The sequence below is a fragment of the Bison bison genome, unplaced genomic scaffold, assembly GCF_000754665.1.
Source record: "Bison bison bison isolate TAMUID 2011002044 unplaced genomic scaffold, Bison_UMD1.0 scf7180017864295, whole genome shotgun sequence".
Classification (NCBI taxonomy): Eukaryota; Metazoa; Chordata; class Mammalia; order Artiodactyla; family Bovidae; genus Bison; species Bison bison.
Window position 1 is genome coordinate 10,388,507 of NW_011494867.1, and position 16,837 is coordinate 10,405,343.

A 16,837-nucleotide genomic window follows, 5' to 3' on the forward strand; every position below is an offset into this window, starting at 1 on the left:
TGGGGCTGGGGGAGGGGGCGGTGCCACCGGCGTTCAGAGTTGTGCGAGGGAGCAGCGTGCGTAGGTGGGGGCCACAGGACAAAGGATGAGAAGGGGAAGGACGCTTCATGGCTCCTGGCTAGATTATTCTGTAATTCTCTAGATGCTGTGCACAGAGGGGCTCAGGGCAAGTGCCTGTCCCCCTCATACCTTCCTTCTTCCCTGACCGTGTCAGGGCCCCAAGAGGGTCTAGAACAGAAAGAGGGGTCCCCGGGCTCCGGCATGGCAGCCCTGTGATGGTGTTTCTGGTCTGTCCTCAGGGGCAACTGGATCGGAGAAGCCCCCTACAAAACCGGCCGGCCTTGCTCCGAGTGCCCGGGCAAGTACCGCGGTGGCTGCAAGAACAACCTCTGTTACCAAGGTAGGAATCCACTTCAGAGCCCTTGGGAGCGGGCTTCTGCTCCCACCCCTGAGTCGTAGAGCTGCCAATGTGAAATGGGGATGTTGGACAGCTAGGGGGAGAAATTGATCCCTTCCACCCTTGGCCTCTGCTCCCCTCCTCCATCTCCAGACTCCAGCCCACACTCCCCTCCTCCCCTCCCCATCTCCAGACTCAGGGTTGAGCCCCAGCTCCCCTTGGGACATCCCCCAGTGGGCGTCTCCCACGGGCGGCACTGACCAGAGGCATCCTGCCCTCTTGGTGCTCAGACTTTGGTATAAAACAGACAACAAACGAGGAATTTAAAGCAGCCGTGTGATGGATGGTCCAGGCCAGCTGTGGGCCGGGTGGGCTATCGGAGCCCCTCCTGCTTGTTCTTGTCCCCACCAGACCCCCACCAACCCACGTGTGTGGCTCACCCGGCCCTTACTCATCATAAACATCTACGTTCCCCCCGCCTCAGCTCAGGCCCAGCTAGAGCTTTCAGGCCATGTATTTTCCAGCAACAGGGCGTTTCCATTTACCCCACTCCTGTAAATAATGCACATTTTTCATGCCTGAAGTGCTCCTCATATTTCGGACTATTTCCTCCAACTCCATCCCGGCTGAGGCGCTGACCATGTGTCTGCGGTTAAGATGTGTTTTTTTCACGTGGCTGCATCAACAGGTCCTGTGACGGTTGAGAGGGGCCTTTCAGGAGGGTTGGCACGGGCAGGAGGCAGCGGCCCTTCCCTGCTGGGGGTTCGTGGGGTCAGCCCAGTGGGCTCCAGGGTGAAGAGTGGATTCCAGCCCTCTTGGGCCAGTTATTCCCTGCTGATTCTGCCCACTGCAGCGGGGTGGTGGCTGGGGGAAGTCCTCTGAGGGGAGAAGCAAGGGTCTGATGGTGCGGCAGTGTGGCCCAGTCCATGTGGTCCCCTGGGTTATGACTTACGTGTGGGGAGCTGAGTCTCCGGGGGAAGCAGGGGCTCAACGCAGAGTCCAGACATGAGACTTCCGGCTCTGGATCTTAGTGATTTGAGGCTCTTTGCTCAAACCCCTCGGTCTCTCTGCCCGGCGGCAGAATGGGCCTGGTGACGCATCTGTCCGTGACGCATCTCAGACTCAGATGAGAGAGTCAGTGCATTTGGTGTGACCATCCTGAGTGCCTGCTGTGTGCCAGGATGTTGGTAGGTGATGGGGTGGAGTAACTATGGGGACCAGTCCCGGCCCTGCCCCGGGGAACCTGACATCCAGCGGGGCCGTTGCCCCTTTCAGGGCATGATACAGGTGCCTCGGGGCTGTAGCACAAGCCCCCGCGTGGGCCGGGTCAGGGAGGGCTTCCTGCGCAGGCAGCTGTCGAGGAAGACTGAGCCTGGTGATGAAGGAAGGGAAGGGCGCGCCTGGCAGGAAGCTGCTGTGCCATGGCACGGCGCACAGGTCCTGGCAGTGCCCGCCGTGCAGTAGGGGGCTACAGGCGTTTGTTAGGTGGAGTTCCTCCTGCTCCCCCTCTCCACCGACTTCGAGACAGGGTCCCCACGCCCATCCTTAGTGAAATATTTCCACGCAGTCCCACTCCGATACCTGGATTCCTGGGACAAGCGTGGGTTTTAGAGTCTAGTACACCTGCTTGGGGGCTATCAACCCTGCACGTTCCAGCAGGGGGACCCCGGCAGGTCACCTCATCAGTCTGAGCCTCAGTCTTCCTGTGTGAGCATGGGGTGACGTGTCAGCCCCTGGGGGTAACAGGAGGGCTGAGAAGGCAGGCCGACACTCGAGCCGTGTCAGGCTCCAAGTTCCCATTCAGGCGGGTCCTGTGGCTGCTATCTGGTCGCCCAGAGGGACAAGTCCCCTCTCAGATCCTGAGGGCTGGTTAGGGGACTGTGAGGGAGGGCAGACTCCTGAGGGCGCCCCCTCAGGTCTCCTGTTGGGGGACTCCATGTGTGCACGAGGCAGGCTGTTGCGATGCAGGGCGGGCAGAGGGGCCGGGTGTGCCAGGCAAACTGCTTGCCTTCTCTGAGCCTCAGTTTCCCCATCTGTAAGAGTAATGCCATCATCTCCTGCAGATGGTTTGCTGGGAGGATGTGGTAAGGAAGGTACAAGTTACTAGGACAGCAGCCTGCACATAGTCACCACTTTATGGACCCAGCCTGTTACTTTCTTGGAGAAGCAGGTGAGGAGGTATGACCTCACTTGTCACTTGGCCTGGAGTTCTTCACCTTAGGGGTTACTGGGGCCCCCATCCATCTCAGGATCCTGGCACATGCCTTCTTTTCTTGGAAAACACAATTGTGGTGTCACACCTCCTCTAGGAAGACTTCCCTGATTTCACAGCCAGGCTGCTCACTTGCCTCCACGCCCTTACTGCACCCAGACTCTCCATGAACTTGAATCACCTGTAGTTACAACCGCTGGTTCATGCCAGGGCCTCCAGGGGCACCTGGCAGGTGTGTTCTGCATGTTGTCTGAATAAATACACCCCCAAAGTCCACAGAGGGGCCTTGTCAGAGAACAAATGTACACAAAGACAGCCTAGATACAGGTTAACCCACCCAATGAAACCTCCTGGACTTGCTTCTTTATTTTTAGTGGAAAATACCCAACTTCACTTGGAGGGCATCCTGATTTCCTTAGCTAACCATGCAGAAAGTCTCCTCTAAAGCAGCTTATCTGCATAAGCTACTTAATAAGCGTTTATTGAGGTGCCTGGCAAAGCCTTGACCTCTCAATGGAGACGGAGCAGGGATAAGGATAGACCGTAAGAGGCGTCCCCACCCCTCTAGCCTGTCCCTGTGTGGCGATGCAGGGTGTGGGATTCAGGGAAAGGAGTTTGACTCTCAGCTGTGTGAGCTTGGGCAGGTCACATAGCCTCTCCAAGCCTCAGTTTTCCCATCTGTGAAATGGGGCTGTTCACACCTCCCAGGGCAATGAGAGGATGACACAAGAACTTGACATTAGCTGTGAGCTTTGTCCACACTTACAGAACCAGATGGAGTCTGCAGAATGATGTAGAAATGCTCGGTGCCCTGGGACCCCTGGTCCGGAGCTGGACGGTGCACAGGGTAACCTTGGTGTGAACTTGGGCACGGAATTTCCCCAGGCCTGTGCTGGTCCACTCAGGGGATCTTAATTAGGATGTGCTCAAATACAGCCCATCCTCTGGGTAAGCATTCCACTTTTCATGTGTGTGTCCGAGGGTGAGGACTGTCTGCCCATTTTCTTAAATAGTGAGCCCTCAAATGCTTTAGGCTGCTCTACCCAACTATATTCGGCTAAATAAAGCTGCGATTATGAGGTATAAAAATCCTAAAGGCCAGTGGAAGAAAACCCAGCTTATTCCAGAGACAGCTCTGGCTTTCAGTGAAGGGCAAGCCTGAATAGCCACATTGACAGGAAGACAGACCAGAGACCGCTGCTGGGTTCCAAGTGCTGTTTGCAAACCCAGCATCTTTGTAAAGATTTTGCCTATAGAGTTTAGCTACAGATGATGTTTCCTACATTACCCTTCCTGAATATCTTTAAACTTTGCTGGGACTATTTTTTTCCTCTCCAAAGGGTTCAAAGACAGAATTCATTGCAGGGGTTGGAGGGGGTTGACGGTCCTTCATGCAGCCAGTTTTGTTGAGCAACTGCTGTGTGCTGGAGCTCGTTGTAGAGTGGGTGTGAAGCAGGCTGGCTGCTGCCTCAGGGAGTTTTCAGCTGGTGGGGGAGGCAGGTGGTGGTGAGCCTGTTGTCCAGGAGCCGGACATGAAGGCCCACGAGCTCTGGTAATGAACTTGGGACTCAGGATTGATGTTCTCCTCTGGCTTCAATCCCGTCCATCCTCCTCCTCCCGTCCCATCCCCAGGGTTCCCCTGGGGCGGTGGTTGTACGGTGATGAGTCAGCCAGTGAAATGCCTGCAGAGTATCCTATCAAAAGGCATCCAGAGAAGATCTCTTGAAGAAATCTTGAAGTAGCCCTTCAATTGAATGGCTTGTGTCAACACAAAACAGTTGGTCTGCCCTTCAGAGAAGAAATGTTGTCACCCTTAAGGAGAAATGGAGATAAGGCTCAGAATTGGTGGACATTTGATGGGACTTGAGTCTTAATCCATTGACACAAAGAAGCCTGCGAGGGCCCCATACCTGCTCCTTGAACTTCTTATCAAAGCATATCTGTTGTCTTTTCTCACTGGAGAAGCTTAGAAGGCAAGGGTTTCCAACTCTGGTCCACGGCATCCTTGGCGAGTCCCCCAGCAGATGTGCACCAGCTCATGTTTGATAAGGGCACGCAAGCAATACTTTGCTTTGCTTTGGCTGGAGTGTAGGGCTTGGTATCCAAGTGGCCTATTACAGATCACAGTGACTTTCATGATGAGAACTGATGCTTAATAAATGCAATTTGTTTGGTGAATTAGAATGTTTTGAAACATGAAGGTTGCAATCATGTTTGGAGAAATAACCATATTTGGGTGGGGAAAAGATTGGGAGCCAGTGAACTAAGTTTTTTTAACCAAGAGTTGGGTCTTTGGCTCTTTGTAGGTGATGGTTCCAATGTTACTGGGTTTCAGAACTTCAGTGCAGAGAAAGGTTAAGTGATCTTGACCTTCGGGGGTGGGGAAGGGAGCAGAACGTGAGGGCGGTAAAGGGCAATGTGTCTAAGACCATCGACACGGGTGTTCTTGCACCCCGATGGCATGTATCTAGGAGGACCCCTCCCTCAGTGAGAACCCAGGGCAGAGGGACCTTGGCGAGACAGCTGCGGTTTGGGGTCAGAAGATGAGGTAGCTTCCTGAAGCTGCTTCCTTGGGTAGGCAGTGGTGAGTAGGCAGAGATGTGACAAGAAGTCATTCTGACCATCCAGGGGTGGGTGCTGGGGCCTTCTAGCCTCCGGTCAGCCCAGCTGCTCTTGGGTTCCAAATCAAGCACAGCGAGCAGAGAGCCATCCGTCGCCTTTGGGGGAGAGAATCCCACCTGGCCAGTCGACCCTGAGGTGGGACTTTCTCTTTGCTGCTGAAATGACCCTTTGTGAAAGCAAACCTCAAACTAGTTTCATCTCCAGATGGCTTTTTTACTTCTTCCCAAGTGCATTTCATTTGGATCCCAGCATGTTGCTTTTCTCTCCCCCCTTCACTATTAAGAGACTTATGGCCAGGAAACTGAAACGGACGACATGAACGAGGTGGAAGCGGCCCCTATTCCGGATGAGAAGCACGTCTGGGTCACCCCGAGGGTGATCAAACCCAAGAAGCCCAAGAAAGACTCTCCTGTGACCTACATGAGTGAGTGGGGCTCTGCCCTGCCGGCCGCCTCTGGAGGGGCCAGTTTTCTCTGGGATGGACGGAGTAGGGGAGCCAGTGGGTTGAGAGGTCTTCAAGTCGACAAACAGCGGGGACCAGGGTGGGGTGTAGCTTGCAAAAGCACCACCCAAACATGTTTCTAAAAAGTGATATTTTAAAGTCATTTCAAAAGAAGCATTACAGGAGCTGTGCTTGGGTAGCCTTCCCCCCTCCCTGCCCCATGCAATTATTTTAAAGTTAGACCTTCTCTTGTCCTTTCAGAGAGGACCGGGGCTGAGGTCGGGTTCCAGTTGGGGTGCCCACCTCCCAAAGGATGAGTGAACAGGCAGCGTGGGGCCCAGCTCCCGGGGCCGCCACGCACACGGGTCCTGTGACTCGGACCTGCCTCTTTGACACTCCACGTGCTCATCTGTAAAGTAGGAGCCCTGATGCCTCTTGTTAGCACTGTTTTAGTTTAGAGACACGGGTGTGTGCATTTCCCGTGTCCGTATTTTAGGAGAGGCATTGTGTTCTTGACAGAGAAGAACAGAAGCAGTCACTAAGGAGCTAGGCTATGAATTCTAGACCTGGGCTGCATGTTCTCATCTGTCCCTCCTCACCCATCTCCTTGCCGGAGTGGCTGCAGCTCAGTCAGGTTGCTGTGAGGACTCTTTACAGTCACATGGGTCCCCCCGTGTCAGCTGTACTGTGAGGTCCTCAGCGTTGCCTCCAACAGCTCCGTTAAGGTGGGAAGTTGGCTGTTTCCCCAGAGACTTTCGGAGGTCCCCAGATGCCCTGTTCTCACGCTCACCTCTGGTCTCCCAAGACCCTTCCCCTCCTGGGGCTCACTTCTCTCTGCCTTTCCTTGCTCGGCTCTGATTCCTCCCTCCCCGGCCCGGGTCACCTGTGTATGCGGCACGTTTACTGAAGTTTGGGGGCTCTAGAGAGCATTTTCTTACAGACACGGCACTAGGTATGGCTCCTCTGCCCGCCAGTGTCTCTGTTTTCCCTCCACACCATCACACAGCACACAACTGGACTCGGCTCTGAGCAGGGGGCCGGCTCACGCCCATGTTTCTCAGAAAGCCTTGGCTATTTTGTCAGTTGCCCTCCCGCCACCTGCACCCAGCCAGTGTTCTCGTGGGCCTTCAGTTATCTCTCCCCTGGGCTTCCCGCCTGTTTAGTCAGCCCATAGCTCTCTGTGACCAGGAAATACCCTGATGTCCTTGTCTGTCCAGAGGTTCCAAACTCTTTCATTATTATTTTATTTTTCCATAATGTAAAATTACAAAGTAATACGTGTCTTTCTGTCAAACTATAATACTACTCCAAGATTCTGATATGTCCCTATAAACCAAAATGAAAACTTGGCAAAGTCCTCTTGGCTGTAGGGGAGATGACACTGGGGAGAATGGCTGGGTCCCCGCTTCCTGGGCTGCACAAGGCTCGCCCTCCAGGGCCCTGTGAGGCTGAGGGGAGCTCAGTGTACCAGGCTGCCTTCCAGGGTTGGTTCACGTTCTCTTCAAGGCTCAGAGAAACCCCTGGAGGTGGATACTGTACCCATCCCCAGTAATAAGTGGGATTTGAACCTCAGAGAGGGGAAGTAAGTGTCCGAGGTGATAGTGCTACTAGAAAAAGGAGCCGGGATGCAAACCTCCACCCTGCGCCTGCAGCCAGTGGGTGACGCTGCTGCTCTCATTATGATGAGGCTTCCAGGATATTCCAGAAAGTTCCTCAGGGTGGGGATGGGATCTGCTAACTCAGACTCATCTTCCCGTTTCTTGCCGTGACAAGCGTTTCTGCATTTCTCTCCTAGCCCAAGTCGTCAAGTGTGACACCAAGATGAAGGACAAGTGTAAAGGGTCCACGTGCAACAGGTAAGTAAGGGCTGGCCCCTCCCTCTCCTACCACCTGCAGCCCTTAGATACACCTGCTCTGGGTCAGGGGTCCCTTCGTGACCTGTCGGCTGATCTGCTGTGGAAATGCCAGGTGTGCTGTAGACAGGGAGATCCTGAACAATGTTTTGGTGCAGGTGGGTGCTCCTTTCCACCCTCTGCATGAAGGGGTCCCAGAGTGACGTGGAGCTCTGGGCTGCGGCAGGGTCAGGGCAGGCGTGGCCATGGCCGGGTCCAGCACGGCTGCTGCGGAGTCCCAGTCAGCCTGCTTCCCCAGGGCCCCACCAGACGAGGAGCAGCCAGCATCTCCCCCAGAGTGGAACGAATTAATCTAGCCAATGGAGTCACTTAGTATCATCCATTTCGGATGTTGAAAAACATCTGCCAAGAAGAAGCAGCTTGGTTTTGGCAACATAGCCACTGAGCTGCTCCTTCTGGCAGCGAATGGCCAACAGGTGCAGTGGCCACGTGCAGACCCTCAGGTTCACGGCAGGAAAACCGTGTCATTGGTGGAGGGGCCCTTGCTCTTCTTCCTATAGGTCCTGGCGTCTGTTCATCTAAAGCTGAATCGTATTATTTAAAGCACATGCTCATTGTGTATGCCCAGTAGTGGGATTGCTGGGTCATAAGGCAGTTCTATTTCCAGTTTTTTAAGGAATCTCCACCCTGTTCTCCATAGTGGCTGTACTAGTTTGCATTCCCACCAACAGTGTAAGAGGGTTCCGTTTTCTCTACACCCTCTCCAGCATTTATTGCTTGTAGACTTTTGGATCGCAGCCATTCTGACTGGCGTGAAATGGTACCTCATTGTGGTTTTTATTTGCATTTCTCTGATAATGAGTGATGTTGAGCATCTTTTCATGTGTTTGTTAGCCATCTGTATGTCTTCTTTGGAGAAATGTCTATTTAGTTCTTTGGCCCATTTTTTGACTGGGTTGTTTATTTTTCTGGAATTGAGCTGCAGGAGTTGCTTGTATATTTTTGAGATTAGTTGTTTGTCAGTTGCTTCATTTGCTATTATTTTCTCCCATTCTGAAGGCTGTCTTTTCACCTTGCTTATAGTTTCCTTCATTGTGCAGAAGCTTTTAAGCTTAATTAGGTCCCATTTGTTTATTTTTGCTTTTATTTCCGATATTCTGGGAGGTGGGTCATAGAGGATCCTGCTGTGATTTATGTCAGATAGTGTTTTGCCTATATTCTCCTCTAGGAGTTTTATAGTTTCTGGTCTTACGTTTAGATCTTTAATCCATTTTGAGTTTATTTTTGTGTTTGGTGTTAGAAAGTGTTCTAGTTTCATTCTTTTACAAGTGGTTGACCAGTTTTCCCAACACCACTTGTTTAATACATTGTCTTTTCTCCATTGTATATTCTTGCCTCCTTTGTCAAAGATAAGGTGTCCATAGGTGCGTGGATTTATCTCTGGGCTTTCTATTTTGTTCTATTGGTCTATATTTCTGTCTTTGTACCAGTACCATACTGTCTTGATGACTGTGGCTTTGTAGTAGAGCCTGAAATCAGGCAGGTTGATTCCTCCAGTTCCATTCTTCTTTCTCAAGATTGCTTTGGCTATTTGAGGTTTTTTGTGTTTCTGTACAAATCGTGAAATTATTTGTTCTAGCTCTGTGAAAAATACCGCTGGTAGCTTGATAGGGGTTGCATTGAATTTATAGATTGCTTTGGGTAGTATACTCATTTTCACTATGTTGATTCTTCTGATCCATGAACATAGTATATTTCTCCATCTATTAGTGTCCTCTTTGATTTCTTTCACCAGCGTTTTATAGTTTTCAATATATAGGTCTTTAGTTTCTTTAGGTAGATATATTCCTAAGTATTTAATTCTTTTCGTTGCAATGGTGAATGGAATTGTTTCCTTAATTTCTCTATTTTCTCATTATTAGTGTATAGGAATGCAGAATTGAAAGAGACACATGTACCCCAATGTTCATCGCAGCACTGTTTATAATAGCCAGGACATGGAAGCAACCTAGATGTCCATCAGCAGATGAATGGATAAGAAAGCTGTGGTACATATACACAGTGGAGTATTACTCAGCCAGTAAAAAGAATACATTTGAATCAGTTCTAATGAGGTGGTTGAAACTGGAGCCTATTATACAGAGTGAAGTAAGCCAGAAAGAAAAACACCAATACAGTATACTAACGCATGTATACGGAATTTAGAAAGATGGTAACGATAACCCTGTATGCGAGATAGCCAAAGAGACACAGATGTATAGAACACTCTTTTGGACTCTGTGGGAGAGGGAGAGGGTGGGATGATTTGGGAGAATGGCATTGAGACAGGTATAATATCATATATGAAACGAATTGCCAGTCCAGGTTCGATGCAGGATACAGGACGCTTGGGACTGGTGCACTGGGATGACGCAGAGGGATGGTACAGGGAGGGAGGTAGGAGGGGGGTTCAGGATGGGGAACATGTGTACACCCGTGGCAGATTCATGTTCAGTTCAGTTCAGTCGCTCAGTCGTGTCCGACTCTTTGCAACCCCATGAATCGCAGCACACCAGGCCTCTCTGTCCATCACCAACTCCTGGAGTTCACTCAGACTCACATCCATCGAGTCAGTGATGCCATCCAGCCATCTCATCCTCTGTCGTCCCCTTCTCCTCCTGCCCCCAATCCTTCCAAGCATCAGAGACTTTTCCAGTGAGTCAATTCTTCACATGAGGTGGCCAAAGTACTGGAGTTTCAGCTTTAGCATCATTCCTTCCAAAGAAATCCCAGGGCTGATCTCCTTCAGAATGGACTGGTTGGATCTCCTTGCAGTCCAAGGGACTCTCAAGAGTCTTCTCCAACACCACAGTTCAAAAGCATCAATTCTTCAGCGCTCAGCCTTCTTCATGGTCCAACTCTCACATCCATACATGACCACAGGAAAAACCATAGCCTTGACTAGACGGACCTTTGTTGGCAAAGTAATGTCTCTGCTTTTCAGTATGCTATCTAGGTTGATGTATGGCAAAACCAATACAATATTGTAAAGTAATTAGCCTCCAATTAAATAAATTTATATTAAAAAAAAAAAGCACATGCTCAAAAGAGAAGGTGTATTGTGTCACCTGAAAGAGAGGGTCCTGTTTTACACCATGGGGACGTGGAGTCAGGTTTGTCAGGAGAACGCTCCACTCGCCTTTGGCAGGAAAGTCCTGGGACAGAGAGCAGCTGGGATCAGACGTTCAAGGGGCTCATGCGTTGTCCCACCAGCCTTGGTGATGGGCCAGCAGATACCACGAAAGTAGAACCAGGCAGTTTGGTGGTGAGACGAGCAAGAGGTGGCAGCGGGGGAGGTGGAGTAACCATCTGCCCCCACCCTGAACGTCGTCCCAGAGGGTCTCCACCCACAGACTCCCAGGTCTGGGATGCCCGGAGGCTCCCGAGCTGCCCCGTGGCGGTGCCGTGTCTTTCGGACTGCTGATTCATAATAAGAGCATCATGCCTGAATAGTCAGTGGGGAAGATGACAAGGTTTGGAAAACATTCATTGTCAGACGGCATCAAAAGAGTTTCAGGATTGGAGGTAGACGGAGCCCTCCCCAAGCATGAAGAAAGCAGGGGTCTGTGTACATGAAACCTCTTAGACGCCTCCTGTCAAGAAATAGAGCTCAGCCCATGTGTAACCCCCTGAACTCTCACGGTGCCCTTCCTGGATGTCGTCCCACCACCTGGCACGTCAGTTGTCTGTACATGGCACTTTTGCAAGAATAATATTTACTGGGATTTTTTTTTTTTACTTTAAGGGATATCCTTGTTCATTGTAATTCAGAAAAACAACCACCAAAACAAGTATAAATAAAATAAGTGTCCTAGAATCTCGTTAGTATCAGTAATAATTTGATGTCATTTCTTCCAACCTTTGTTCTGTGCTCTGATTAGGCCTTTCCTATTGTACAATTTTGTATGTTACTGGTTTCACTTAAGATTTCCAAAGTCAATAACTATTCCTCAAAAACTTCATTTCTAGTGGCCGTATAATACGCTGACATTTGGCCACACAGAAATACATTTGGCTATTCCTTTGACACCTGCTGACTTACTTCCAGTTTTCCCCAGTTATAAACGGTTGGAATAACATGGAGGTCTGACTTTCTGACTTTTTTCTTGGGAGAGTCAAGAATCAAGAGATATAAATTTTTAAATTTTTTTAAATTGAAGCATAGTTAATTTACAGTGTTGTGTTAGTTTCAGGTATGTAGCAAAGTGATTCAGTTATACATATATATATACTCTTTTCAGATTCTTTTCCATTATAGGTTATTATAAGATACTGCATATAGTCCCTATATACAATATACAGTAGGTCTTTGTTGGTTATCTATTTTATATACAGTAGTGTGTATATATTAATCCCAAAGTCATAATTTATCCCTTCCCCAATTTCCCCTTTTGTATTCCTAAATTTTCTACGTCTGTGAGTCTGTTTCTGTTTTATAAATAAGTTCATTTGTATCTTTTTTTAGATTCCACACATAAATGATAGCGTATATTTGTCTTTCTCTGACTTCACTTGGAATGGTAATCTCTAGATCCACCCATGTTGCTGCAAATGGAATTATTTTAGTTTTATGGCTGAGTAATATTCCATGGTATATACGTACCATCTTTTTTATCCATCTATCTGTTGATGGACCCTTAGTTTACTTCCATGCGGATATTGTGACTATTGCTGGCATGACCATTGGGGTACCTGTATCTTTTCGAATTAGAATTTTTCGTCTTTTCGGGATATATGCCCAGGAATGGGATTGCTGGATCACTCAGTGGTTCTGTTTTTAGTTTTTTAGGGAACCGCCATCCTATTCTCCATAGTGGCTGCACCAACTTGCACTCCCACCAAGAGTGTAGGAGGCTTCCCTTTTCTCCACACCTCTACAGCATTTGTTATTTGTAAACTTTTTAGTGATGGGTGGTACTTCACTGTGGTTTTAATGTACATTTTTTCTATTAGCAACATTGAGGATCTTTTCATGTCCCTGTTGGCCATCTGGCTGTCTTCTTTGGAGAAATGTCTATTTAGATCTTCTGCTCATTTAGGGGTCTTTCTGATGGGATTATTTGTTCTTTTTTTTATATTAAGCTGTATGAATTTATATATTTTGGAATTAATCGCTCGTGGGTCACTTCATTTGCAAATGTTTCCTCCCAGTTTGCAGGGTTTATGGTTTAAGGGACATGAATTGTTAAGGCTTTCTGGAAAGATTAATTGATATTTGTTTGTGAGCATGGTCACCATCAATGAATTTTATTCTATTACAACACCCTTGTAGTTTGACACCTGGAACTTTTAGTCTGCACATCTTTGATGATTGGTATCTGAGGACTTTTTTGGTGCCTTTGAAGCCACTTGTCTTTCTTCTGGACAAGCCATTTGTCCATCTGTTCATGGAAACGTCCATCTATTTGACTTGAATCTGAAGCACATGAAAATGGTCTTTAAAGAGGCCAAGTTGAATCTGTAATTGTGTCCATGTGTCTATACACTTCAGCCTGGGTAAATTGTGACTTGCTCCCAAACAGTGTATGCTAGATCACTGACACTTTTCTATATGTAATAATAGCTATTGAAGGGGAATAAAAACAATAAATTCATGGCAAGGTTTTATCAACGTATTTTATTCAACTTATGAAAATCATCTTCTTTCTTTCCCATCAGGTACCAGTGCCCCGCAGGCTGCCTGCACAGTGGAGCAAAGATCTTTGGGACTCTCTTTTATGAAAGTGTAAGTATGGCCAGAGCTTCTTTAAATGGCTGGCGTGGACTCCTGTCTCTGTGTTAAAAGCAGGTGGCTGGTTTTCAGGTGAACAGATTTTCTTTTTGCTCAGTAGTCAAACCCCCCTCTTAGCTGAGGCTAATAGGCATAGCTGATCCATGCCTATTTCTGGGGTCACAGATTTGTGAAGCCACTTTCGGAAATGGGGGCTGACCCCTGAGCCGATCAGTCTCTATGTTAGCCCCAGCGTTAATATGCTCCACTGGAGGGGGAGAAAGGGCTGTTTGTCACTGTTCTTAGTTTGTAAAGCAACACAGATGAGTTCTTAAAGATAAGCAACCCCAGAAACAAAGACGTGTTATAGAGCGAGGTCGGAGTCAGCAGTGGGGTGAGCCTTGGCCCGGCTTTTTGGCTTTTTGTGGGTTGAGGACAAACATCTTGTGTGTTCCTGGAAATGATTGCTGACAAAGGTGAATTCAGATGTACTTACATTCCGGCCCCGCCCTGCAGGCGTCCAGCATCTGCCGGGCCGCCATTCACTATGGGATCCTGGACGACAGGGGAGGCTTGGTGGACGTCACTAGGAATGGGAAGGTTCCCTTTTTTGTCAAGTCAGAGAGAAACGGCGTGCAGTCTCTGAGGTAAATATTCTGTGATCAGGGCTCCTGAAAACTTCTTTTCTGATTGTGAGAGTATTGTTGAAACCTTGGGAAGTTCTGGACCATATAAAGAAGTGGGAAATAATACAGATGACAATGCTATAACTCAGAAATCACCCCTATAAGCTGTTTAGCATATTTTATTCCACTGGGTTTCTGTGTGTGTGTCTAATGTGTTGAGCTTCTTGTTTGTATGTTTGCTTGTTTTTGTAGCTTTGAGGAAAGTTTATTCCATATTTGAAAGTTAATACTGCTCTTAATTATGAAATGTACATATAGCCATTAAGATATAGAAAAACAAATAAGGAAATATTGACCCCTTCTTTCCCACTTGCTCGAGATAGTCTCGGTACACAACCTTCGAAAGTGTATAGTCTTGCAGTCTGATGTGAGTTCTGAATCCTGCTTTTTCTCCCTTGCTTGTCACTGAGACCTTTTCCAACACCTCAGTAATGACTGATAGTATCTTTGAGTTTGCAGGCTAATTGTTCACTGGCATTCCCTACATACCCCCCTACCCCCGAGAATGAAGCTTTTCATTTTTTAAAAATACCTACTTGTGTTTGCAAGGTGCTTTTCACATAAGGTATGTGGATGGGTCACACGGCAGACCATCCTTGCCGTCCTGACTTTTGGGGGATGGAGGGGGCATGGAGACCAGCAGGAGGCCATGTCTTCATCTGTCCATGGCACCTGAGGCATAAGGTGACCAGGAGATGGTGGAACCCACTGCAGGCTCTGGGGTCAAACGGACCCAGCTCTGCCTCCTCCCCGTCTGTTAGCCATTAGGCTAACACAAATTTGTTTTCATACTTTGATAATGATATTAATAATACATGACTTCCTTTTAATCTTTTAAATGTATCATATGCATTTAAAAAGCATTGTTCTGAGGGGGCATCCAAAGGCTTTACCAGGCCTCTAGAGGGATCCTTGGCACAAAGAAGGTTAATGAGCCCTGTTCTAGAATGTTCTCAGTCTAGACCTTGCTCTGGAATGTCCTAAGGGCTTTCAGGGTGATGGGAAACAAGTAGGAAGATATGAAATTGAGGTGGAAATAAACTAAGTACAGTAACAAGGGTGCATGTTTAGAAGCAGTTCTGTTTTGTATTCACCTAATGCTTCCTTTTACAGCAAATACAAGGCTTCCAGCTCATTCACGGTGTCAAAAGTAAAAGGTAAGCTGGACAGTCTTCTCTTATATGACCACAATCCACAGGTTACCCTGGAATTTTGTTCCCCTTAGTTACTGATTTAATGGATATCATAACTGTTGGTACTGCTTTTCTCAGCATTGCCACAATATTGAAGAGGTTCCTGAGAAGGATTCCTTAGCTAGTTTCTAAACATATCTGAACTTGGCATTGGCCCTAGATGGCTAAGGCTGAAACACAGGCCCGAGTTCCCAGCTGACTATCACAGAAAGACTATTGCCTGGGTCTAGAGTAGCTAACAGGCTTCATAGGCAGTATTGATTTCTACTGAGTGGTAGTGGCTACCTGGAACATTGTGTTGAGAAGGATTCTGAGGTCCAGTTCTGTGCTCAGCAGAAAACGGAGCTGGAGAGGTTAGTCATGTCTGCCACAGAGGAGAGAGTGAAACCTGGGGAAGGACGTGGCCTATATCTGCTGTATCTCATCCAGCTTTGTACCTGACCTGTGGCTTGTTCCTTTGGCAGGGTGGCATGTGACCATGGGAGAGCAGGCTGTAATCAGAACTGGGGTTGGATTTGTAGTTGCCCAGACTGGGCACTTGCCTGGAGGGGCTCAAGCAGGCAGGGGTGCATGGGCACCACCAGCCTTCCCCTCCCTGCTGGGAAGCTGCCCGCCTACCCTCTCTTCCTTTGGGAAAGCCATGCTTGTCATTTGGCCTGGATGCCAGACACGTTGTTCAGTCGTTCACTCGTGTCCAACTCTTTGTGACCCCATGGACTGCAGCACGCTAGGCCTTCTTGGCCTCCACTGTCTCCTGGAGTTTACTCAAACTCATATCCACTGAGTTGGTGATGCCATCCAGCCATTTCATGCTCTCTCATCCCCTTCTCCTCCTGGATACCTGACTACCTGGTTAGATATCTTTATAAAAATATGTACCATATTTTTATAAATTTTAAAAATTTTACCACATTACAAAATTAATACCTATTTATTCCAGATAATTTAAAAATATGGAGAATCAGTAGGGAAAAAAGAAAAAAGAAGACCTAAATTCCACCACTCAGAGATAACTACTCTGAACATTTTGGTGGATTTCTATAGAGTTTATTTTCCCTCTTCATTGAGTATATACTTTGGTAATATATACACTGATATGTTCTTAAAAATTGAAATTGGTAGCCTGATTTAGTTTTTGAATAATAATATACCAAGAGTATACTTCTATACCTTCAAGTGGACTTCTGAACCTAATTTTAATGGTCTCCCCAGCATCCCATTGTGTAACAGACCCTTGTTGGACCTCTGCACAGACCCCTGCCCATCTAGATGATAGGCTCTGCTAGAGGCAGGCAAACTACAACCTTCAAGGCCAAACCCTGCCTGCCATCTGTTTTGTAAATAAAGTTTTATTGGCATGGAGCCATGCCTATTCATTTCTGTGTTGCCTAAGAATGGTTTTTCAACAGTATGTGAACTGTGAACTTCCAGATGTTCAAGCTGGTTTTAGAAAAGGCAGAGGAACCAGAGATCAAATTGCCAACATCTGTTGGATTATCAAAAAAGCAAGAGAGTTCCAGAAAAACATCTATTTCTGCTTTATTGACTATGCCAAAGCCTTTGACTGTGTGAATCACCACAAACTGTGGAAAATTCTGAAAGAGATGGGAATCCCAGACCACCTGACCTGCCTCTTGAGAAATCTGTATGCAGGTCAGGAAGCAACAGTTAGAACTGGACATG

At 47.9% G+C, this 16,837-nt stretch overlaps 1 protein-coding gene across 1 annotated transcript in view; it reads left to right on the forward strand.

The window, feature by feature from the left end:
- Positions 1-16,837, forward strand: part of CRISPLD2 (cysteine-rich secretory protein LCCL domain containing 2) — a 67,847-nt gene that overhangs the window by 25,755 nt on the left and 25,255 nt on the right. The window contains exons 6-11 of the mRNA XM_010850822.1: positions 300-400; positions 5,515-5,655; positions 7,469-7,529; positions 13,224-13,290; positions 13,792-13,922; positions 15,075-15,118. Coding sequence (XP_010849124.1) covers positions 300-400; positions 5,515-5,655; positions 7,469-7,529; positions 13,224-13,290; positions 13,792-13,922; positions 15,075-15,118 — 545 coding nt within the window. The remainder of the gene's footprint in view (positions 1-299; positions 401-5,514; positions 5,656-7,468; positions 7,530-13,223; positions 13,291-13,791; positions 13,923-15,074; positions 15,119-16,837) is intronic.